Genomic DNA, 26,240 nt, shown 5'->3' on the forward strand with positions numbered 1-26,240 from the left:
GTATTTACAGGGGGTCCCCGGGAGTGTGTCAGTATTTACAGGGGGTCCCCGGGAGTGTGTCAGTATTGACAGGGGGTCCCCGGGAGTGTGTCAGTATTTACAGGGGGTCCCATTCACAGTGCAATGAGGTTTGACAGAATGTGCATGTATCCTGCCGAACTCCTCATGAATTAAAACTTTCATTTCTGTTTTTTCCAGTACAGCACTGTGACTGAGGCAGCATGGAGGAGAGGCACCTCCAGACAAGATGATACTGGCTGCACGCAGAAAACTGAGTGGATAGTGCCACACACTCTGCCCCGGAGAGAGTTATACCCCACTGCCCCTTGCTCTTCCTAACCCCGAGTTCCCCCACCCTCTACCCATCTTCCCCTCCCCCGCCCCGCACACCTCCTACCCCTCCCCCTCCCCCCGCTCCGCACCCCTCCTACCCCTCCCCCTCCCCCGCTCCGCAACCCTCCTACCCCGACCCCTCCCCCGCTCCGCACCCCTCCTACCCCTCCCCCTCCCCCCGCTCCGCACCCCTCCTACCCCTCCCCCGCTCCGCACCCCTCCTACCCCTCCCGCTCCGCACCCCTCTTACCCCTCCCCCTCCCCCCGCTCCGCACCCCTCTTACCCCTCCCCCTCCCCCCACTCCGCACCCCTCCTACCCCTCCCCCTGCTCCGCACCCCTCCTACCCCGACCCCTCCCCCGCTCCGCACCCCTCCTACCCCTCCCCCTCCCCCCGCTCCGCACCCCTCCTACCCCTCCCCCTCCCCCGCTCCGCACCCCTCCTACCCCTCCCCCGCTCCGCACCCCTCTTACCCCTCCCCCTCCCCCCGCTCCGCACCCCTCCTACCCCGACCCCTCCCCCGCTCCGCACCCCTCCTACCCCTCCCCCTCCCCCCGCTGCGCACCCTTACCCCGACCCCACTCCCCTCTCCGCACCCCTCCTACCCCGACCCCTCCCCCGCTCCGCACCCCTCCTACCCCTCCCCCTCCCCCCGCTGCGCACCCTTACCCCGACCCCACTCTCCTCTCCGCACCCCTCCTACCCCTCCCCCTCTCCCTGCTCCGCACCCTTACCCCGACCCCTCCTCCTGCTCCGTAACCCACCCCCCGTCCCCTTCCCCCACTCCGAACCCGACCCTTCCACTCGCTACGCACCCCTCCTATCCTCCCCCTCCCCCCCACTCCGCACCCCTGCTCCCCTCCCCCCCGCTCAACACCACTCCTCCCCCCCCCACTCCACACCCCTCCCCCCGCTCCGCACCCCTCCTCCCGCTGTGCACCCTTCCTCCCCTCCCCCTGCCCCCGCTCCACACCCTTCCCCTCCCCTCCCCCTCCCCCCGCTCCGCAGCCTTCCTATCCCGACCTCTACTGCCCGGCGCCCATCCTCTCCTCCCCCCCCCCCGCCCTGTCCCCTCCCCCTGCTTCCCACCCCTCCCCCCGCTCCACACCCCTCCTACGCCCGGCCCCACACTCCGGAGCCTGTGGAAAGAATGAGCTGGCTGACTAAGCTGAACCCCAGAGGAGCCGGCAACAGGGCGAGCCGGACCACAGGCCCCCAGACCCCGGTCACTGCCGACCCCGAGACCTGCTTCATGGTGTTCAAAAACCACTGGACTCAGGTAAGGACATCAGCTCTCCGTACCCCAGTAGGAAGGACGTTCTTGCTATTGAGGAAGTGCAGCAAAGGTTCACCAGACTTATTCCTGGGATGGCAGGACTGACATATGAGGAGAGACTGGATCGACTGGGCCTGTATTCACTGGAGTTTAGAAGGATGAGAGGGGATCTCATAGAAACGTATAAAATTCTGATGGGACTGGACAGGTTAGTTGCGGGTAGAATGTTCCCAATGTTGGGGAAGTCCAGAACCAGGGGTCACAGTCTAAGGATAAGGGGTAGGTCATTTAGGACCGAGATGAGGAGAAACTTCTTCACTCAGAGAGTTGTGAACCTGTGGAATTCCCTGCCGCAGAGAGTTGTTGAGGCCAGTTCGTTAGATATATTCAAGAGGGAGTTAGATGTGGCCCTTACGGCTAAAAGGATCAAGGAGTATGGAGAGAAAGCAGGAAAGGGGTACTGAGGTGAATGATCAGCCATGATTTTATTGAATGGCGGTGCAGGCTCAAAGGGCCGAATGGCCTTCTCCTGCACCTATTTTCTATGTTTCTATGTTTACCCATACTGTGCCCGTACCCCCGTACCCGTACTGTGCCCATACCCCCGATCCCGTACTGTGCCCATACCCCCCGTACCCATACTGTGCCCATACCCCCGTACGGTGCCCATACCCCTGTACCCGTACCGTGTCCATACCCCCGTACCCAGACTGTGCCCATACCCCCTTACCCATACTGTGCCCATACCCCTGTACCCGTACCGTGTCCATACCCCCGTACCCATACTGTGCCCATACCCCTGTACCCATACTGTGCCCATACCCCCGTACCCGTACTGTGCCCATACCCCCGTACCGTACTGTGCCCATACCCCTGTACCCGTACTGTGCCCATAGCCCCGTACCCATACTGTGCCCATACCCCTGTACCCGTACTGTGCCCATACCCCCGTACCCATACTGTGCCCATACCCACGTACCCGTACTGTGCCCATACCCCCGTACCGTACTGTGCCCATACCCCTGTACCCGTACCGTGTCCATACCCCCGTACCCATACTGTGCCCATACCCCCGTACTGTGCCCATACCCCTGTAACCGCACCGTGTCCATACCCCCGTACCCGTACTGTGCCCATACCCCCGTACTGTGCCCATACCCCTGTACTGTGCCCATACCCCTGTACCCGTACTGTGCCCATACTCCCGTACCCATACTGTGCCCATACACCGTACCCGTACTGTGCCCATACCCCCGTACTGTGCCCATACCCCTGTACCCGTACTGTGCCCATACCCCGTACCCGTACTGTGCCCATACCCCCGTACTGTGCCCACACCCCCGTACCCATACTGTGCCCACACCCCCGTACCCATACTGTGCCCACACCCCCGTACCCGTACTGTGCCCATACCCCTGTACCCGTACTGTGCCCATACCCCCGTACCCATACTGTGCCCATACCCCCGTACCCGTACTGTGCCCATACCCCCGTACCGTACTGTGCCCATACCCCTGTACCCGTACCGTGTCCATACCCCCGTACCCATACTGTGCCCATACCCCCGTACTGTGCCCATACCCCTGTACCCGTACTGTGCCCATATCCCCGTACCCATACTGTGCCCATACCCCCGTACTGTGCCCATACCCCTGTACCCGTACCGTGTCCATACCCCCGTACCCATACTGTGCCCACACCCCCGTACCCGTACTGTGCCCATACCCCGTACCCGTACTGTGCCCATACCCCCGTACTGTGCCCATACCCCTGTACTGTGCCCATACCCCTGTACCCGTACTGTGCCCATACTCCCGTACCCATACTGTGCCCATATCCCCGTACCCATACTGTGCCCATACCCCCATACTGTGCCCATATCCCTGTACCCGTACCGTGTCCATACCCCCGTACCCATACTGTGCCCACACCCCCGTACCCGTACTGTGCCCATACCCCGTACCCGTACTGTGCCCATACCCCCATACTGTGCCCACACCCCCGTACCCATACTGTGCTCACACCCCCGTACCCATACTGTGCCCACACCCCCGTACCCGTACTGTGCCCATACCCCCGTACCCATACTGTGCCCATACCCCATACCCATACTGTGCCCATACCCCCGTACTGTGCCCATACCCCTGTACCCGTACTGTGCCCATACCCCCGTACCCGTACTGTGCCCATACCCCTGTACCCATACCGTGTCCATACCCCTGTACCCGTACTGTGCCCATACCCCGTACCCATACTGTGCCCATACCCCCGTACTGTGCCCATACCCCTGTACCCGTACTGTGCCCATACCCCTGTACCCGTACCGTGTCCATACCCCCCGTACCCATACTGTGCCCATACCCCCGTACCTGTACTGTGCCCATACCCCGACTCTCTGCTTCCTGTCTGACAACCAGTTCCCTATCCACGTCAGTACATTACCCCCAATACCATGTACTTGAATTTTGCACAGCAATTTCTTGTGTGAGACCTTGTCAAAAAGTCCAAATACACCACATCCACTGGTTCTCCCTTGTCCACTCTACTAGTTACATCCTCAAAAAATTCTAGAAGATTTGTCAAGTATGATTTCCCTTTCATAAATCCATGCAGACTTGGACCGATCCTGTCACTGCTTTCCAAATGCGCTGTTATTTCATCCTTAATAATTGATTCCAACATTTTCCTCAACTGATGTCAGGCTAACTGGTCTATAATTACCCGTTTTCTCTCTCCCTCCTTTCTTAAAAAGTGGTGTTACATTAGCTATCCTCCAGTCCATAGGAACAGCTGTTATTGGGTGTCGGTCCATGACGGACACTGATTCCTGATTTCATTGGGGGACCAGGAGCTGCTCCTCTGGTCTCTGGGCTCGCTGACCTACATTGGCTCCCGGTTAAGCCTGGCCTCGATTTTAAAATCCTCATCCTTGTTGTCAAATCCTTCCATGACCTCGCCCCCTCCCTATCTCAGTAACTTCCTCTAGCCCCACAACCCCCCCCCGAGATCTCTGCGCTCCTCTAAGTCTGGCCTCCTGCCAATTTTAATCACGCCACCAGCTGCCTGGGCCCCAAACTCTGGAACTCCTCCCTAAACCTCGCCGCCTCTCTCTCCTCCTATAAGATGCTCCTTAAAACTGACCTCTTTGACCAATCTTTTGGTCACCTGCCCTAATATCTCCTTGTGTGGCTCGGTGTCACAGTTTGTTTGATAATCACTCCCGTGAAGCGCCGCGGGGAGTTTTACCACGTTAAAGGCGCTATATAAATGCAAGTTGTTGTTGACACATCATTGATGCAGAGTAGAGGGAGTTTTACTCTCTATCTAATCCGTGTTATCCTCTCATCGACTCTCCCCACACAGCGAATCCCCTCCTATAGCCCGTGTACACTCTCCCCTCCCACAGCTCGTGTACACTCTCCCCTCCCACAGCCCGTGTACACTCTCCCCTCCCACAGCCCGTGTACACTCTCCCCTCCCACAGTCTGTGTACACTCTCCCCTCCCACAGTCCGTGTACACTCTCCTCTCCCACAGCCCGTGTACACTCTCCTCTCCCACAGCCCGTGTACACTCTCCCCTCCCACAGTCCGTGTACACTCTCCCCTCCCACAGTCCGTGTACACTCTCCTCTCCCACAGCCCGTGTACACTCTCCTCTCCCACAGCCCGTGTACACTCTCCCCTCCCACAGTCCGTGTACACTCTCCCCTCCCACAGCCCGTGTACACTCTCCCCGATCACCGACTCTCCCCAGACAGTGAATCCCCTCCCACAGTCTGTGTACACTCTCTCCGATCACCGACTCTCCCCACCCACTGAATCCCCTCCCACAGTCCGTGTACACTCTCCCTTCCCACAACCCGTGTACACTCTCCCCTCCCACAGCCCGTGTACACTCTCCCCTCCCACAGCCCGTGTACACTCTCCCCTCACACAGTTCGTGTACACTCTCCCCTCCCACAGTCCGTGTACACTCTCCCCTCCCACAGCCCGTGTACACTCTCCCCTCCCACAGTCCGTGTACACTCTCCTCTCCCACAGCCCGTGTACACTCTCCTCTCCCACAGCCCGTGTACACTCTCCCCTCCCACAGCCCGTGTACACTCTCCTCTCCCACAGCCCGTGTACACTCTCCCTTCCCACAACCCGTGTACACTCTCCCCTCCCACAGTCCGTGTACACTCTCCTCTCCCACAGCCCGTGTACACTCTCCCTTCCCACAACCCGTGTACACTCTCCCCTCCCACAGCCCGTGTACACTCTCCCCTCCCACAGCCCGTGTACACTCTCCCCTCCCACAGTCCGTGTACACTCTCCTCTCCCACAGCCCGTGTACACTCTCCCCTCCCACAGCCCGTGTACACTCTCCCCTCCCACAGTCCGTGTACACTCCCCTCTCCCACAGCCCGTGTACACTCTCCTCTCCCACAGCCCGTGTACACTCTCCCCTCCCACAGTCCGTGTACACTCTCCCCTCCCACAGTCCGTGTACACTCTCCCCTCCCCACAGCCCATGTACACTCTCTCCTCCCCACAGCCCGTGTACACTCTCCCCTCCCACAGCCCGTGTACACTCTCCCCTCCCACAGTCTGTGTACACTCTCCCCTCCCACAGTCTGTGTACACTCTCGCCGATCACCGACTCTCCCCAGACAGTGAATCCCCTCCCACAGCCCGTGTACACTCTCCCCGATCACCGACTCTCCCCACCCACTGAATTCCCTCCCACAGTCCGTGTACACTCTCCCCTCCCACAGCCCGTGTACACTCTCCCCTCCCACAGCCCGTGTACACTCTCCCCTCCCACAGCCCGTGTACACTCTCCCCTCCCACAGTCCGTGTACACTTTCCTCTCCCACAGCCCGTGTACACTCTCCTCTCCCACAGCCCGTGTACACTCTCCCCTCCCACAGCCCGTGTACACTCTCCCCGATCACCGACTCTCCCCACCCACTGAATTCCCTCCCACAGTCCGTGTACACTCTCCCCTCCCACAGTTCGTGTACACTCTCCCCTCCCACAGTCCGTGTACACTCTCCCCTCCCACAGCCCGTGTACACTCTCCCCTCCCACAGTCCGTGTACACTTTCCTCTCCCACAGCCCGTGTACACTCTCCTCTCCCACAGCCCGTGTACACTCTCCCCTCCCACAGTCCGTGTACACTCTCCCCTCCCACAGTCCGTGTACACTCTCCCCTCCCCACAGCCCGTGTACACTCTCTCCTCCCCACAGCCCGTGTACACTCTCCCCTCCCACAGCCCGTGTACACTCTCCCCTCCCACAGTCTGCGTACACTCTCCCCTCCCACAGTCTGTGTACACTCTCCCCGATCACCGACTCTCCCCAGACAGTGAATCCCCTCCCACAGTCCGTGTACACTCTCCCCGATCACCGACTCTCCCCACCCACTGAATCCCCTCCCACAGTTCGTGTACACTCTCCCCTCCCACAGTCCGTGTACACTCTCCCCTCCCACAGCCCGTGTACACTCTCCCCTCCCACAGTCCGTGTACACTCTCCTCTCCCACAGCCCGTGTACACTCTCCTCTCCCACAGCCCGTGTACACTCTCCCCTCCCACAGTCCGTGTACACTCTCCCCTCCCACAGCCCGTGTACACTCTCCCCGATCACCGACTCTCCCCAGACAGTGAATCCCCTCCCACAGTCTGTGTACACTCTCTCCGATCACCGACTCTCCCCACCCACTGAATCCCCTCCCACAGTCCGTGTACACTCTCCCTTCCCACAACCCGTGTACACTCTCCCCTCCCACAGCCCGTGTACACTCTCCCCTCCCACAGCCCGTGTACACTCTCCCCTCACACAGTTCGTGTACACTCTCCCCTCCCACAGTCCGTGTACACTCTCCCCTCCCACAGCCCGTGTACACTCTCCCCTCCCACAGTCCGTGTACACTCTCCTCTCCCACAGCCCGTGTACACTCTCCTCTCCCACAGCCCGTGTACACTCTCCCCTCCCACAGCCCGTGTACACTCTCCTCTCCCACAGCCCGTGTACACTCTCCCTTCCCACAACCCGTGTACACTCTCCCCTCCCACAGTCCGTGTACACTCTCCTCTCCCACAGCCCGTGTACACTCTCCCTTCCCACAACCCGTGTACACTCTCCCCTCCCACAGCCCGTGTACACTCTCCCCTCCCACAGCCCGTGTACACTCTCCCCTCCCACAGTCCGTGTACACTCTCCTCTCCCACAGCCCGTGTACACTCTCTCCTCCCACAGCCCGTGTACACTCTCCCCTCCCACAGTCCGTGTACACTCTCCTCTCCCACAGCCCGTGTACACTCTCCTCTCCCACAGCCCGTGTACACTCTCCCCTCCCACAGTCCGTGTACACTCTCCCCTCCCACAGTCCGTGTACACTCTCCCCTCCCCACAGCCCATGTACACTCTCTCCTCCCCACAGCCCGTGTACACTCTCCCCTCCCACAGCCCGTGTACACTCTCCCCTCCCACAGTCTGTGTACACTCTCCCCTCCCACAGTCTGTGTACACTCTCCCCGATCACCGACTCTCCCCAGACAGTGAATCCCCTCCCACAGCCCGTGTACACTCTCCCCGATCACCGACTCTCCCCACCCACTGAATTCCCTCCCACAGTCCGTGTACACTCTCCCCTCCCACAGCCCGTGTACACTCTCCCCTCCCACAGCCCGTGTACACTCTCCCCTCACACAGTTCGTGCACACTCTCCCCTCCCACAGTCCGTGTACACTCTCCCCTCCCACAGCCCGTGTACACTCTCCCCTCCCACAGTCCGTGTACACTTTCCTCTCCCACAGCCCGTGTACACTCTCCTCTCCCACAGCCCGTGTACACTCTCCCCTCCCACAGTCCGTGTACACTCTCCCCTCCCACAGTCCGTGTACACTCTCCCCTCCCCACAGCCCGTGTACACTCTCTCCTCCCCACAGCCCGTGTACACTCTCCCCTCCCACAGCCCGTGTACACTCTCCCCTCCCACAGTCTGCGTACACTCTCCCCTCCCACAGTCTGTGTACACTCTCCCCGATCACCAACTCTCCCCAGACAGTGAATCCCCTCCCACAGTCCGTGTACACTCTCCCCGATCACCGACTCTCCCCACCCACTGAATCCCCTCCCACAGTTCGTGTACACTCTCCCCTCCCACAGTCCGTGTACACTCTCCCCTCCCACAGCCCGTGTACACTCTCCCCTCCCACAGACCATGTACACTCTCCCTCCCACAGACCATGTACACACTCCCCGATCACGGACTCTCCCCACCCATTCAATCTCCTCCCACAGCCTGTGTACACTCTCCCCGATCACCGACTCTCCCCATGCATTCAACCTCCCTCCCACAGTCTGTGTACACTCTCCTTGATCATCGACTCTCCCCACCCATTGAATCCCCTCCCACAGTCCGTGTACACTCTCCCCTCCCACAACCCATGTACACTCTCCCCGATCACTGACTCTCCCCACACAGTGAGTCCCGTCCCACAGCCCATGTACACTCTCCCTTCCCACAGCCCATGTACACTCTACCTCCCACAGCCCATGTATACTCTCCCCGATCACTGACTCTCCCCACCCATTGTATCCCCTCCCACAGCCCATGTACACTCTCCCTGATCACCGACTCTCCCCACCCATTGAATCCCCTCCCACAGTCCCTGTACACTCTCCCCTCCCACAACCCATGTACACTCTCCCCGATCACTGACTCTCCCCACACAGTGAATCCCCTCCCACAGCCCATGTACACTCTCCCTGATCACCGACTCTCCCCACCCATTGAATCCCCTCCCACAGTCCCTGTACACTCTCCCCTCCCACAACCCATGTACACTCTCCCCGATCACTGACTCTCCCCACACAGTGAATCCCCTCCCACAGCCCATGTACACTCTCCCTTCCCACAGCTCATGTACACTTTCCCTCCCACAGCCCGTGTACACTCTCCCCGATCACTGACTCTCCCCACCCATTGTATCCCCTCCCACAGCCCGTGTACACTCTCCCTCCCACAGCACATGTACACTCTCCCCTCCCATAGCCCATGTACACTCTCTCTTCCCACAGCCCGTGTACACTCTCCCTCCCACAGCCCGTGTACACTCTCCCTGATCACTGACTCTCCCCACCCATTGTATCCCCTCCCACAGCCCGTGTACACTCTCCCTCCCACAGCCCATGTACACTCTCCCTTCCCACAGCCTGTGTACACTCTCCCTCCCACAGCCCGTGTACACTCTCCCCAATCACTGACTCTCCCCACCCATTGTATCCCCTCCCACAGCCCGTGTACACTCTCCCTTCCCACAGCCCGTGTACACTCTCCCTCCCACAGCCCGTGTACACTCTCCCCGATCACTGACTCTCCCCACCCATTGTATCCCCTCCCACAGCCCGTGTACACTCTCCCTCCCACAGCCCATGTACACTCTCCCTTCCCACAGCCCGTGTACACTCTCCCTCCCACAGCCCGTGTACACTCTCCCTCCCACAGCCCGTGTACAATCTCCCTCCCACAGCCCGTGTACACTCTCCCTCCCACAGCCCGTGTACACTTTCACCTTTGGTGGACTTTACTCACCGATTTCCTGAGGGAAGGTTATTTATAAATGTCCCACTCCCATAGTATTTAATTCCCGTTTGAAAGTTACTATTGAATCTGCTCCCACTACCCTTTCAGGCAGCGCGTTCCCGATCACAACAACTCGCTGCGTAAACACATTGACCTCTGCTGGTTCTTTCAGCAATCACCTTTAATCTGCGACCTCTGGTTACCGACCCTCCTGCCCCTGGAAACAGTGTCTCCTTATTTACTCCTCATGATTTTGAACACCTCGATTAAATCTCCCCTTAACCTTTACGGAGGCTGGAATAAAAACAGAATGCTGGAAATCTCAGCGGGTCAGGCAGCGTCTGTGGAGAGAGGAAGCAGAGTTAACATTTCAGGTCGATGACTCTTCGTCAGAACTGGAGTTCTGAGTGTTCGGAAAGAACGGATTCTTAACCTGTACTGAAAGGGGGGGAGGGGGGGAGAGAGTACAAAAGGGAAGGTCTGTGATAGGGTGGAAGACAGACAGAAGGGACGATGGGCCAAATTGAAATGGTAATGGCTGGAGTTAGAAAAACAGGAGTATAAAAGCAGGGAAGTCTTGCTACAGTTATACAGGGTATTGGTGAGGCCACACCTGGAGTACTGCGTGCAGTTTTGGTTTCCATATTTACGAAAGGATATACTTGCTTTGGAAGCAGTTCAGAGAAGGTTCACTCGGTTGATTCCGGGGATGAGGGGGTTGACTTATGAGGAAAGGTGGAGTTCAGAAGAATGAGAGGTGACCTTATCGAAACGTATAAGATTATGAGGGGGCTTGACAAGGTGGATGCAGAGAGGATGTTTCCACTGATGGGGGAGACTAGAACTAGGGGGCATGGTCTTAGAATAAGGGGCCGCCCATTTAAAACTGAGATGAGGAGAAATTTCTTCTCTCAGAGGGTTGTGGATCTGTGGAATTCTCTGCCTCAGAGAGCTGTGGAAGCCGGGACATTGAATAAATTTAAGACAGAGATAGACAGTTTTTTGAACGATAAGGGGATAAGGGGTTATGGGGAGCGGGCAGGGAAGTGGAGCTGAGTCCATGATCAGATCAGCCGTGATCTTATTAAATGGCGGAGCAGGCTCGAGGGGCCGAATGGCCCACTCCTGCTCCTATTTCTTATGTTCTTATGATCTGATTGAATGGCGGGACAGGCTTGAGGGCGGAATGGCCTCCGGCTGAGGCCGGTTTATTTTGGGTTGTGGTGTGTTACAGGTGAGGCGGATTGTGGAGCGTACAGACACACGGACAGTGGATGAAGCCAGCGCGGTGCGCAATTACACCGACCAGATGATGTACCTGTTGGCGGAGGAGCGGCCACGGGAGGACACGGGCATCGGGCCCATCCTGGAGCTGGTGATCGTGGAGGGCATCCTGGAGAGGCTGCTGTGCTGGAACCTGCACTGGCAGTTCACCGAGGAGAAGAAGGTGGAGCAACTCAAGCTGTACGACCTGTTGGTCAGCCAGTCCCACCAGCCCCTGCTCCGCCACAAGCCCGTCCTCAACCCCTTGACGCGGCTTCTGGGCGCGTGCGTGGAACCCCGCTCCCCGCTGCTCGAGAACAGCCTGGTGCTGCTGCTCAACCAGATCTGCGTGTCCCTGGCCAAGGAGCCCTCCATCCTGGAACTCTTCTTCCAGGCCCAGACCAACCAGGGCCCCGCCAATCTCCTCATCTTCTCCATCCTCATCCCCTTCATCCACCGCGAGGGCCTGATTGGCCAGCAGGCACGGGACGCTCTGCTCCTACTCATGGCCATCTCTGCCGGGAACAGCACCGTGGGCCACTACATCGCCGAGAACTCCTACTTCTGCCCGGTGAGTGCACGGGGTGGGGGGCGGGGGGGGGGGACCGGGGGGGGGGGGGGGGCGGGGCAGAGGGGGGGCGCGGGCGGGGAGAGGGGAGGGAAGGGGCATTAGCCAGGGTCGCTATCCAGCAAAGGGCTGGACAGTGCGTGTGAGCGAGGAGGGGAAGGGGCTGCAAGGCCCCCATGGTCGAATAGCCTGCCAACACATGAAGAGCGCAGCTGTTGCGCGAGCCGACGTAAACCTCGGCAACAGGGTGCAGCGAGGAGTGGGCAGCATTCGGGGTGGGGGGAGGGGAGAACGGAAAGTGCGGAGTATGAGCCGGAGAGCAGTGACCCCCCTCTGCTCCCCATCCCCCCACTAATCTCAACCCAGGGTCATTGTAGCCAATTGTGGAGGCCCCGATTGAGATGAGCTCAATGAGCACAGACCCAGAGTCCAACCTGGGACATATCCTGACCTCTGTGGCTCGTTCCAATGAGGTGGGATGGTGGGCGGGACACACACACTTTTTTACATGCAGCCTCCAATTACACTGTTCCTCAGTGACACTGGTGCAGGAGAACTGCTGCCACAATACCCTGGGGGGATGAGGTCTCCTGTTGACAGCCCTGTGGGGCCAACTCCCTCTGGCCACATTTTGCTGCCTTTCTCTCTCTCCCCATATCTCTCCCTCTCCCTCTCCCTCTCCCCCTTCCTCTCCCTTTCCCCCTCCCTCTCCCTCTCCCTCTCCCTTTCCCCCTCCCTCTCCCTCTCCCACTCCCTCTCCCCCTCCTTCTCCCTCTCACTCTTCCTCTCCAATCCCTCTCTCTCTCCCTTTTCCCCTCCCCCTCCCTCTCCCTCTCCCCCTCCCTCTCTCTCTCCTTCTCCCTCTCCCTCTCCCCCTCCCTCTCTCTCTCCTTCTCCCTCTCCCTCTTCCCCTCCCCCTCCCTCTCCCTCTCCCCGTCCCTCTTCCTCTCCCTCTCTCTCTCCCTCTCCGTCTCCCTCTCCCTCTCCCCCTCCTTCTCCCTCTCCCTCTCCCTCTTCCCCTCCCCCTTCCCCTCTCTCTCTCTCCCTCTCCCTCTCCCCCTCCCCCTCCCTCTCCCTCTCCCTCTCCCCTCTCCCTCTCCCCATCCCTCTCCCTCTCCCCGTCCCTCTCTCTCTCCCTCTCCCTTTCCCTCTCCCTCTCCCTCTCCCCGTCCCTCTCCCCCTCCCTCTCCCTCTCCCTCTCCCTCTCACCCTCCCCGTCCCTCTCCCTCTCCCCGTCCCTCTCCCTCTCCCTCTCCCTCTCCCTGTCCCTCTCCCTCTTCCTCCCCCTCTCCCTCTCCCTCCCCCTCTCCCTCTCCCTCTCCCCGTCCCTCTCCCTCTCCCCGTCCCTCTCCCTCTCCCTCTCCCCGTCTCTCTCCCTCTCCCTCTCCCTCTCCCCCTCCCTCTCCCTCTCCCCCTCCCTCTCCCTCTCCCTCTCCCTCTCCCCGTCCCTCTCCCTCTCCCCCTCCCTCTCTCTCTCCCCGTCCCTCTCCCTCTCCCCGTCCGTCTCCCTCTCCCTGCCTTGCCCCGTGTCCTTCTCGTTGCCTGTCTCTCTGCATTTGTCTCCGCCTTTGTCTTCGCCTAAGAAGCCTCCTTCGGTGAAGTCGGAGCAGGAGGTTGAGTGCCAACACAGCCCCCATGAAATGAGATAAATGTTATGGTTGTAAATTTGCCGTCAATGATACAGAGGAATAGTCAGGAGGCAGAACAGTCCGTGATGTCAAAATCGCTGTGATCTGCCCCCCAGCCACTCTGCCTATGTGTTCGCAAGCTGCAAAGAGTAATGGCCGACAAAAATTGTTTTTCAAGCTGGCCCCTATAAATCGTGCCCCTCCAGCAGTCTCCAGCTGAAGCTGTTGTCACCATCAGCCGGTAAGAGAGGGAACGCAATGCCCGGCCGAATTACACTTCTGGGGCGGTAACGGGGCACTGCGCACCGCGATGATATCATTCAGTTCTCACGCCTGTCCGCCATTCGATGAGATCACGGTTGGTCTGTGACCTGACCCCACCGTTGGCCCATATCCCTTCACACCTTTGGTTAACATGAAGCCCCAATCTCAGATTTAAAATGAACAATTGACCCAGCATCAACTGCCGTTTGCGGAAGTGAGTTCCAAACCTCTACCGCCCTGTGTGTGTACAAGTGTTTCCGAATTTCACTCCTGAAAGGTCTGGCTCGAATGTTTAGACTGCTTCGAATTCTAGAATCGCCAACCAGTGGGAACAGTTTCTCTCTATATACCCTCTGTTTCCCACAATATCCTGAAAACTTCAATCAGATACCCCCTTAACCTTCTAAATTCCCGGGAATACAACCCTAGTTTGTGTAATCGCTCCTCGTAACTTAACCCTTGGAGTGCGGGTATCATTCTGGTAAACCCATGCTGCACTCCCTCCAAGGCCAATATATCCTCCCTCAGGTGTGGGCCCAGAACTGCTCACAGTGCTCCAGGTGTGGGGCCCGGAACTGCTCACAGTGCTCCAGGTGTGGGCCCAGAACTGCTCACAGTGCTCCAGGTGTGGGCCCAGAACTGCTCACAGTGCTCCAGGTGTGAGGGCCCAGAACTGCTCACAGTGCTCCAGGTGTGGGCCCAGAACTGCTCACAGTGCTCCAGGTGTGGGCCCAGAACTGCTCACAGTACTCCAGGTGTGGGCCCAGAACTGCTCACAGTGCTCCAGGTGTGGGCCCAGAACTGCTCACAGTGCTCCAGGTGTGGGCCCAGAACTGCTCACAGTGCTCCAGGTGTGGGCCCAGAACTGCTCACAGTGCTCCAGGTGTGGGCCCAGAACTGCTCACAGTGCTCCAGGTGTGGGCCCAGAACTGCTCCCAGTGCTCCAGGTGTGGGCCCAGAACTGCTCACAGTGCTCCAGGTGTGGGCCCAGAACTGCTCACAGTGCTCCAGGTGTGGGGCCCGGAACTGCTCACAGTGCTCCAGGTGTTGGCCCAGAACTGCTCACAGTGCTCCAGGTGTGGGCCCAGAACTGCTCACAGTGCTCCAGGTGTGGGGCCCGGAATTGCTCACAGTGCTCCAGGTGTGGGGCCCGGAACTGCTCACAGTGCTCCAGGTGTGGGCCCAGAACTGCTCACAGTGCTCCAGGTGTGGGCCCAGAACTGCTCACAGTGCTCCAGGTGTGGGCCCAGAACTGCTCACAGTGCTCCAGGTGTGGGCCCAGAACTGCTCACAGTGCTCCAGGTGTGGGCCCAGAACTGCTCACAGTGCTCCAGGTGTGGGGCCGGGAACTGCTCACAGTGCTCCAGGTGTGGGCCCAGAACTGCTCATAGTGCTCCAGGTGTGGGGCCGGGAACTGCTCACAGTGCTCCAGGTGTGGGCCCAGAACTGCTCACAGTGCTCCAGGTGTGGGCCCAGAACTGCTCACAGTGCTCCAGGTGTGAGGGCCCAGAACTGCTCACAGTGCTCCAGGTGTGGGCCCAGAACTGCTCACAGTGCTCCAGGTGTGGGGCCCGGAACTGCTCACAGTGCTCCAGGTGTGGGCCCAGAACTGCTCACAGTGCTCCAGGTGTGGGGCCGGGAACTGCTCACAGTGCTCCAGGTGTGGGGCCGGGAACTGCTCACAGTACTCCAGGTGTGGGGCCGGGAACTACTCACAGTGCTCCAGGTGTGGGCCCAGAACTGCTCCCAGTGCTCCAGGTATGGGCCCAGAACTGCTCACAGTGCTCCAGGTGTGGGGCCGGGAACTGCTCACAGTACTCCAGGTGTGGGCCCAGAACTACTCACAGTGCTCCAGGTGTGGGCCCAGAACTGCTCACAGTGCTCCAGGTGTGGGGCCGGGAACTGCTCACAGTGCTCCAGGGGTGGTCTAACCAGGGCTTTGTGTAGCTGCAGCAGAACCTCTCTCCCCGTGGATTGGCAGTGTTGAGCGGACGTGTAGCACAATGCTGGCCGGAGCAGTGGCGTGTGTCAGAGTGGAGTGGAATGTTTGGAATGTCCTGGGCGGTTATTGAGACAGACGGACAGGGTGTGTTCCCCTTGCTCTCGGGAGACAGATGCAACCACTTCCCGATAGCAGAGCTGTTCCTGCCCTGATTGAATCTCAGTGGAGACTATACTGAGGCTGCTTTTATATTGCCTTTCACGGGGTCCAAGTGCCCTGCACTGTACAAGGCAGGACCCCTACAGCCCCTTACCCATTCCCCTGCTGCCCGGTGAACCCACACCATTTATACCACCTGATCGCTCAACTCATTCCCCGGGAGTTTAAAAACCTAATCCTCAAAACCCCATTACTGTGGGGGAGCAAAGGGATTTGGGTGTTCAGACAGACAATTCCCCAAGGGCTAGTGCACACCAACTTGTATTTATATAGCGCCTTTAACGGATTGAAACGTCCCAGGGTGCTTCACAGGAGCGATTATCAGACAAAATTTGACACCGAGCCACATAAGGAGATATTAGGGCAGGTGACCAAAAGCTGGGTCAAAGATGTAGGTTTTAAGGAGCGTCGTAAAGGAGGAGAGAGAGGCGGAGAGGTTTAGGGAGAGAGTTCCAGAGCTTGGGACCCAGGCAACAGAAGGCACGGCCACCGATGATGGAGCGATTATAATCAGGGATGGTCAGGAGGGCAGAATTAGAGGAGTGCAGACATCTCGGGGGGGGGGGGGGTTGTGGGGCTGGAGGAGATTGCAGAGATAGGGAGGGGCGAGGGCCATGGAGGGATTTGTAACAAGGATGCACAGGTACAAAAAGTAATTATAAAATTTAAAAGGGGGTAAATTATGAGGTCAGGTTACATACAATTATATAGAATGTACAGCACAGGAACAGTGCGCTTGGCCCGATGGGCTATGCCACTTCGCTTTAGAAGATTGAGGGGCGATCTGATCGAGGGGCTTACGATGATTACAGGATTCGATCGGGTGGATCGAGAGAAACTGTTCCCTCTGGTGGGGGGAGTCCAGAACAAGGGGCAGGACCTTAAAATTAGAGCCCGGCCGTTCAGGGTGATGTCAGGGAGCACTTCTTCACACAAAGGGTGCTGGGAATCTGCAACTCTCTCCTCCAAACGCTGTTGAGGCCGGGGGTCAATTGAAATGTTCCATACTGAGCTGGTTAGATTGTGGTTGGGTCAGGGTACGAGGGATGTGGAGCAATGGTGGGTAGCTGGCCTGTCCTGCGTGGTGGTGGCATTAGTCAGTGTGTAGCACATGCCCTCTCTCCCCCTCTCTCTACTGCTGCTGGGTGAACAGGGTGCTGATAGTCGCAGTCCGGGTCGTGTTGTGAGCCGCCCCTCTGACCTTTAACCTTTGCTCCTACAGGTGCTGGCCACGGGACTCAGTGCACTTTACTCCTCCTTACCCCGAAAGATCGAGGTGCGAGGCGATGATTGGCACGCATTACGCCGCGAGGATTGGATGGGCGTCTCCTCGCTCACCATGTTCATGAACTCCCTGGAATTCTGCAACGCTGTCATTCAGGTACAGGCAGGCCACATCCTTCCAGTACCAGTGACAGGCTGCAGTCTGATCAACAATACAATGCATAACCCGGGAGTGAGTTACAGGCTGGGATCTAATCGAGGGGTCCGGGGGAGGTTTATATATAGAATAACAGATACCCGGAAGTGAGTTACAGGCTGGAATCTAATCGAGGGGTTCGGGGGGTTTATATATAGAATAACGGATACCTGGAAGTGAGTTACAGGCTGGAATCTAATTGAGGGGTTTGGGGGGTTTATATATAGAATAACAGATACCCGGGAGTGAGTTACAGGCTGGAATCTAATCGAGGGGTTCAGGGGAGGTTTATATATAGAATAACAGATACCCGGGAGTGAGTTACAGGCTTGAATCTAATTCGAGGGGTTCGGGGGAGGTTTATATATAGAATAACGGATACCTGGGAGTGAGTTACAGGCTGGAATCTAATCGAGGGATTCAGGGGTTTATATATAGAATAACGGATACCCGGGAGTGAGTTACAGGCTGGAATCTAATCGAGGGGTTCGGGGGGTTTATATATAGAATAACGGATACCTGGGAGTGAGTTACAGGCTGGAATCTAATCGAGGGGTTCGGGGGGTTTATATATAGAATAACAGATACCCGGGAGTGAGTTACAGGCTGGAATCTAATCGAGGGGTTCAGGGGGTTTATATATAGAATAACAGATACCCAGGAGTGAGTTACAGGCTGGAATCTAATCGAGGGGTTTGGGGGAGGTTTATATATAGAATAACGGATACCTGGGAGTGAGTTACAGGCTGGAATCTAATCGAGGGGTTCGGGGGGTTTATATATAGAATAACAGATACCCGGGAGTGAGTTACAGGCTGGAATCTAATCGGGGGGTTCGGGGGGTTTATATATAGAATAACAGATACCCGGGAGTGAGTTACAGGCTGGAATCTAATCGAGGGGTTTGGGGGAGGTTTATATATAGAATAACGGATACCTGGGAGTGAGTTACAGGCTGAAATCTAATCGCGGGGTTCGGGGGGTTTATATATACAATAACAGATACCCGGGAGTGAGTTACAGGCTGGAATCTAATCGAGGGGTTCTGGGGGGTTTATATATAGAATAACGGATACCCGGGAGTGAGTTACAGGCTGGAATCTAATCGGGGGGTTCGGGGGGTTTATATATAGAATAACAGATACCCGGGAGTGAGTTACAGGCTGGAATCTAATCGAGGGGTTCGGGGGGTTTATATATAGAATAACGGATACCTGGGAGTGAGTTACAGGCTGGAATCTAATCGAGGGGTTCAGGGGGTTTATATATAGAATAACGGATACCTGGGAGTGAGTTACAGGCTGTAATCTAATCGCGGGGTTCGGAGGGTTTATATATAGAATAACAGATACCCGGGAGTGAGTTACAGGCTGGAATCTAATCGGGGGGTTCGGGGGGTTTATATATAGAATAACAGATACCCGGGAGTGAGTTACAGGCTGGAATCTAATCGAGGGGTTCGGGGGGTTTATATATAGAATAACGGATACCTGGGAGTGAGTTACAGGCTGGAATCTAATCGCGGGGTTCGGGGGGTTTATATATAGAATAACAGATACCTGGGAGTGAGTTACAGGCTGGAATCTAATCGAGGGGTTCAGGGGGTTTATATATAGAATAACGGATACCTGGGAGTGAGTTACAGGCTGGAATCTAATCGCGGGGTTCGGGGGGTTTATATATAGAATAACAGATACCCGGGAGTGAGTTACAGGCTGGAATCTAATCGAGGGGTTCGGGGGGTTTATATATAGAATAACGGATACCTGGGAGTGAGTTACAGGCTGGAATCTAATCGCGGGGTTCGGGGGGTTTATATATAGAATAACAGATACCTGGGCGTGAGTTACAGGCTGGAATCTAATCGAGGGGTTCAGTGGGTTTATATATAGAATAACAGATACCCGGGAGTGAGTTACAGGCTGGAATCTAATCGCGGGGTTCGGGGGGTTTATATATAGAATAATAGATACCTGGGAGTGAGTTACAGGCTGGAATCTAATCGCGGGGTTCGGGGTGTTTATATATAGAATAACAGATACCCGGGAGTGAGTTACAGGCTGGAATCTAATCGAGGGGTTCGGGGGGTGGGGTTTATATATAGAATAACAGATACCCGGGAGTGAGTTACAGGCTGGAATCTAATCGAGGGGTTCGGGGGGTTTATATCTAAGGTTACGGATACTCGGGCTCTGTATAGGAGAAGGGCGGGACAAAAACACTGTAATTATTCCAAGGGGAAATTCGAGGCTGTGACGGCAAGACTTAGAGTTTTCTACGGAAGCATCAACTGGACGGGTCGAGAAGCCGTCCTCATTTTATTTCTTTAAACAATTAACTGGTCATTTATCGCTCACACTGGAGAGAAATCTAGAATGCTAAAGAGAAAAGAAAAGGAAGCAATGTAGGAAAGTGATTGTGGTAAGGATAACCAGATTATATCAGGAATGGACAGAGCACACAAACACTAACAAATGAGAAAAAGTAGCGATAAGACAAATAGGGCTATAGTACAAAATAATGTTCAGATGTCTAATAATGTTAAAAAGACAAATCTGAATGCACGAAGCATCTGTAATAAGGTAGACGAATTAACAACACAAATAGATGTAAACGGATACGATATAGTTGCAATTACGGAGACGAGGTTAACATAGAAACAGAAAATAGGTGCAGGAGTAGGCCATTCGGCCCTTCGAGCCTGCACCACCATTCATGGCTGATCGTTCTCCTCAGTACCCTTTTCCTGCTTTCTCTCCATACCCCTTGATCCCTTTAGCCGTAAGGGCCATATCTAACTCCTTCTTGAATATATCTAAAGAACTGGCATCAACAGCTTTCTGTGGTAGAGAATTCCACACGTTAACAACTCACTGAGTGAAGAAGTTTCTCTTCATCTCGGTCCTAAATGGCCTATCCCTTATCCTTAGACCGTGACCCCTGGTTCTGGACTTCCCCAACATCGGGAACATCCTTCCTGCATCAAACCAGTCCCGTCAGAATTTTATATGTGTCTATGAGATCCAATCTCATTCTTCTAAATTTCAGTGAATATAAGCCCAGTCGATCCAGTCTCTCCTCATATGTCAATCCTGCCATCCCGGGAATCAGTCTGGTGAACCTTCGCTGCACTCCCTCAATAGCAAGAATGTCCTTCCTCAGATAAGGAGACCAAAACTGTACACAATATTCCAGGTGAGGCCTCACCAAGGCCTGTACAACTGCAGTAAGACCTCCCTGCTCCTATACTCAAATCCCCTAGCTATGAAGGCCAACATACCATTTGCCTTCTTCATCACCTGCTGTACCTGCATGCCAACTTTCAATGACTGATGAACCATGACACCCAGGTCTCGTTGCACCTCCCCTTTTCCAAATCTGTCACGATTCAGATAATATTCTACCTTCCTGTTTTTGCCACTAAAGTGGATAACCTCACATTTATCCACATTATACTGCATCTGCTATGCATTTGCCCACTCACCTAACCTGTCCAAGTCACCCTGCAGCCTCTTAGCATCCTCCTCACAACTCACACTGCCACCCAGTTTAGTGTCATCTGCAAACTTGGAGATATTACACTCAATTCCTTCATCTAAATCATTAATGTATTTTGTAAATAGCTGGGGTCCCAGCACTGAACCCTGCGGCACCCCACTAGTCACTGCCTGCCATTCTGAAAAGGACCCATTTATCCCGACTCTCTGCTTCCTGTCTGCCAACCAGTTCTCTATCCACGTCAACACATTACCCCCAATATCATGTGCTTTAATTTTGCACACCAATCTCTTGTGGGACCTTGTCAAAAGCCTTTTGAAAGTCCAAATACACCACATCCACTGGTTCTCCCTTGTCCACTCTACTAGTTACATCCTCAAAAAATTCTAGAAGATTTGTCAAGCAGAATTTCCCTTTCATAAATTCATGCTGACTTGGACCGATCCTGTCACTGCTTTCCAAATGCGCTGCTATTTCATCTTTAATAATTGATTCCAACATTTTCCCCACTACTGATGTCAGGCTAACCGGTCTATAATTTCCTGTTTTCTCTACCTCCTTTTTTAAAAAGTGATATTACATTGGCTACCCTCCAGTCCATAGGAACTGATACAGAGTCGATAGACTCTTGGAAAATGATCACCAATGCATCCAGTTCTAGGGCCACTTCCTTAAGTACTCTGGGATGCAAACTATCAGACCCTGGGGATTTATCGGCCTTCAGTCCCATCAATTTCCCTAACACTATTTCCTGACTAATAAGGATTTCCTTCAGCTCCTCCTCCTCGCTAGACCCACTTTCCCCTAGTATTTCTGGAAGGTTATTTGTGTCTTCCTTCGTGAAGACAGAACCAAAGTATTTGTTCAATTGGTCTGCCATTTCTTTGTTCCCCATTTTAAATTCACCTGATTCTGTCTGCAAGGGACCTACATTTGTCTTTCACAAAACTTTTTCTCTTCTCATATCTATAGAAACTTTTGCAGTCAGTTTTTATGTTTCCAGCAAGCTTTCTCTCATACTCTATTTTCCCCCTCCTAATTAAACCCTTTGTCCTCCTCTGCTGAATTCTAAATTCCTCAGGTTTGCTGCTTTTTCTGGTCAATTTATATGCCTCTTCCTTGGATTTAACACTATCCCTAATTTCCCTTGTTAGCCACAGTTGAGCCACTTTCCCCATTTTATTTTTACTCCAGGCAGGGATGTACAATTGTTGTAGTTCATCCATGTGATCTTTAAATGTTTGCCATTGCCTATCCACCGTCAACCCTTTAAGTATCATTTGCCAGTCTATTCTAGCCAATTCACGTCTCATACCATCGAAGTTACCTTTCCTTATGTTCAGAACCCTAGTCTCTGAATTAACTGTGTCACTCTCCATCTTAATAAAGAATTCTACCATATTATGGTCACTCTTCCCCAAGGGGCCTCGCACAACAAGATTGCTAATTAGTGCTTTCTGAATACACATCACCCAGTCCAGATGGCCAGCCCTCTAGTTGGTTCCTCGACATACTGGTCTGGAAAACTATCCCTAATACACTCCATGAAATCCTCCTCCACCGTATTGCTACCAGTTTGGTTAGCCCAATCAAATGTAGATTAAAGTCGCCCATGATAACTGTTGTACCTTTATTGCACGCGTCCCTAATTTCTTGTTTAATGCTGTCCCCAAACTCACTTCTACTGTTTGGTGGTCTGTACACAACTCCCACTAGCATTTTCTGCCCTTTGGTATTCCACAGCTTTACTCATACCGATTCCACATTATCCAAGGTGTCCTTCCTTACTTTTGCATTGATTTCCTCTTTAACCAGCAACTCTACCCCACCTCCTTTTCCTTTCTGTCTATCCTTCCTGAATGTTGAATACCCCTGGATGTTGAGTTCCCAGCCTTGGTCACCCTGGAGCCATGTCTCCGTAATCCCAATTATATCATATTCGTTAATAGCTGTCTGCGCATTTAATTCATCCACCTTATTACGAATACTCCTCGCATTGAGGCACAGAGCCTTCAGGCTTGTCTTTTTAACACACTTTGTCGCTTTAAAATTTTGCTGTAATGTGACCCTTTTTGCTTTTTGCCTTGGGTTTCTCTGCTCTCCACTTTTACTTTTCTTCTTTCTATCTTTTGCTTCTGCCCCCATTTTACTTCCCTCTGTCTCCCTGCATAGGTTCCCATCCCCCTGCCATATTAGTTTAACCCCTCCCCAATAGCACTAGCAAACACTCCCCCTAGGACATTGGTTCCGGTCCTGCCCAGGTGCAGACCGTCCGGTTTGTACTGGTCCCACCTCCCCCAGAACCAGTTCCAATGTCCCAGGAATTTGAATCTCTCCCTTCTGCACCACTGCTCAAGCCATGTATTCATCTTAGCTATCCTGTAATTTCTACTCTGACTAGTACGTGGCACTGGTAGCAATCCTGAGATTACTATCTTTGAGGTTCTACTTTTTAATTTGACTCCTAGCTCCCTAACTTTAGCTTGTAGGACCTCATCCCGTTTTTTTACCTATATCGCTGGTACCTATATGTACTACGACAACTGGCTGTTCACCCTCCCCCTCCAGAATGCCCTGCAGCCGCTCCAAGACATCCTTGACCCTTCCACCAGGGAGGCAACATACCATCCTGGAGTCTCGGTTGCAACCGCAGAAACGCCTATCTATTCCCCTTACAATTGAATCCCCTATCACTATCGCTCTCCCACTCTTTTTCTTGCCCTCCTGTGCAGCAGAGCCACCCACGGTGCCATGAACTTGGCTGCTGCTGCCTTCTCCTGGTGAATCATCCCCCCAACAGTACCCAAAACGGTGCATCTGTTTTGGAGGGAAATGACCGCGGGGACTCCTGCACTGCCTTCCTGTTCCTGTTCTACTTGATGGTCACCCATTCCCTATCTGCCTTTGTAACCTATACCTGCGGTGTGACCAACTCATTAAACGTGCTATTCACAACATGCTCAGCATCGCGGATGCTCTAGAGTGAATCCATGCGCAGCTCCAGTGCCGCACTGTGATCTGTCAAGAGCTGCAGCTGGATACACTTCCTGCATACATAGTCGTCAGGGACACTATCCCTGATTTCCCACATATCACAGGAGGAGCATGACACGGGACTGGGCTCTCCTGCCATGACTTAACCCTTAAGTTAATTTAATTTGGCAACTATGTCAAAGGTTACTTACTGATAAGAAAAAGAAAAAGATAAAAATAAGGAAAATCTACTCACCAATCACAGGCCAATCACTTACCCTCTTGGCTGTGACGTCACCTTTCGATTTCGTTTTACTTTTTTTCCCCCTTTCTCCCTGCAGTAGCTTGCTGCTGGGCCTTTTACAGGGTGACCAGGGTTGGGAACTGAATATCCAAGGATATTCGATATTTAGGAAGGACAGGCAAAAGGGAAGAGGGGATGGTGTGGTGTTGTTAGTAAAAGATCAAATCAGAGCAATAGTGAGAAAGGATATTGACTCAGAAAATCAAGATGTAGAATCAGTCTGGGTGGAGCTAAGGAGCACCAAGGGGCAGAAAACATTGGTGGGAGTTGTCTCTAGGCCTCCAAACAGTAGTGATAGTGTAGGGGACGACATCAAACAGGAAATTAGAGATGCATGTAGCAAGGGTACTACAGTAATCGTAAGTGACTTTACTCTACATATAGACTGGCCAAACCAAATTAGTAATAATACTGTGGCAGATGAATTCCTGGAGTGTGTACGAGATGGTTTTTTAGACCAGTATATTGAGGAGCCTACTCGGGAACAGGCTATCCTAGATTGGGTATAGGGTAATGAGAAGGGGTTAATTAACAGCCTTGTTGGTGCGGGGTCCTTTCGGGAAGAGTGGCCAGAACATGATTGAGTTCTTTATTAAGATGGAAAATGAAATCGTCCAATCCGAAACTAGGGTCCTAAATCTAAACAAAGGAAACTGCGAAGATATGAGGAATGAATTGGCTATGATAGATTGGGAAGATTCATTAAAAGGCATGACAGTGGATAAGCAATGGCTAATATTTAAGGAACAAATGCATGAATTGCAACAGTTATACATTCCTTTCTGGCGTAAAAATACAAAAGGAAAAGTGGCCCAACCATGGCTAACAAAAGAAATTAAGGATAGTATTAGATCCAAAGAGAAGTTATACAAAGTTGCCAGAAAAATTAGCAAGCCTGAGGATTGGGAGCAGTTTAGAATTCAGCAAAAAAGGACCAAATGATTGATTAAGAGGGGAAAAATAGAGTATGAGAATAAACTTGCAGGGAACATAAAAACCGACTACAAAAGTTTCTACAAGTACGTAAAAAGAAAATGATTAGTGAAGACAAATGTAGGTGCTTTACAGACAGAAACGGGAGAATTTATAATGGGGAACAAGGAAATGGCAGAATAATTAAATAAATACTTCAGTTCTGTCTTCACGGAAGAGGATACAAATAACGTCCCAGAAATACTAGGGAACTAAGGGTCTAGTGAGCAAGAGGAATTAAAATAAATGATTATTAGTAAGAAAATAGTGCTGGAGAAACTAATGGGACTGAAGGCCGATAAATCCCCAGGGCCTGATGATCTGCATCCCAGAATACTAAAAGAGGTAGCCATGGAAATAGTGGATGCATTGGTTGTCATCTTCCAAAATTCTATAGATTATGGAACAGTTCCTGCAGATTGGAGGGGGGCAAATGTAACCCCACTATTTAAAAAAGGAGGGAGAGAGAAAACAGGGAACTACAGACCGGTTAGCCTCACATCAGTAGTAGGGAAAATGCTAGAGTCTATTATAAAGGATGTGATAACGGCACACTTAGATAATACCAACTGGATTAAACAAAGTCAACTTGGATTTATGAAAGGAAAATCATGTTTGATAAACCTACTGGAGCTTTTTGAGGATGTAACTGATAGAATAGATAAGGGAGAACCAGTGGACGTAGTGTATTTGGATTTTCAGAAGGCCTTTGGTAAAGTCCCACATAAGAGGTTAGTGTGTAAAATTGCAGCAGATAGGATTGTAGGTAATGTATTGGCATGGATTGAAAATTGTTTAACTGACAGGAAATAGAGTGTAGGAATAAACGGGTCTTTTTCGGGGTGGCGGGCAGTGACTAGTGGGGTACCACAGGGATCAGTGCTGGGGCCCCAGCTATTCACAATATATATAAATGATTTGGGTGAGGGAACTAAATGTAATATTTCCAAGTTTGCTGACAACACAAAACTAGGTGGGATTGTGAGTTGTGAGGAGGATGCA

At 53.8% G+C, this 26,240-nt stretch overlaps 1 protein-coding gene across 1 annotated transcript in view; it reads left to right on the top strand.

The window, feature by feature from the left end:
* Positions 1-1,037: 1,037 nt before the first annotated feature.
* Positions 1,038-26,240, top strand: part of fhip1b (FHF complex subunit HOOK interacting protein 1B) — a 76,630-nt gene continuing 51,427 nt past the window's right edge. Inside the window, exons 1-3 of the mRNA XM_070892630.1 lie at positions 1,038-1,612; positions 11,422-12,021; positions 17,294-17,452. Of these exons, the coding sequence (XP_070748731.1) occupies positions 1,484-1,612; positions 11,422-12,021; positions 17,294-17,452 (888 nt within the window). The 5' untranslated portion in view covers positions 1,038-1,483. The remainder of the gene's footprint in view (positions 1,613-11,421; positions 12,022-17,293; positions 17,453-26,240) is intronic.

Source organism: Pristiophorus japonicus, chromosome 10 (assembly GCF_044704955.1).
Source record: "Pristiophorus japonicus isolate sPriJap1 chromosome 10, sPriJap1.hap1, whole genome shotgun sequence".
Lineage (NCBI taxonomy): Eukaryota > Metazoa > Chordata > Chondrichthyes > Pristiophoridae > Pristiophorus > Pristiophorus japonicus.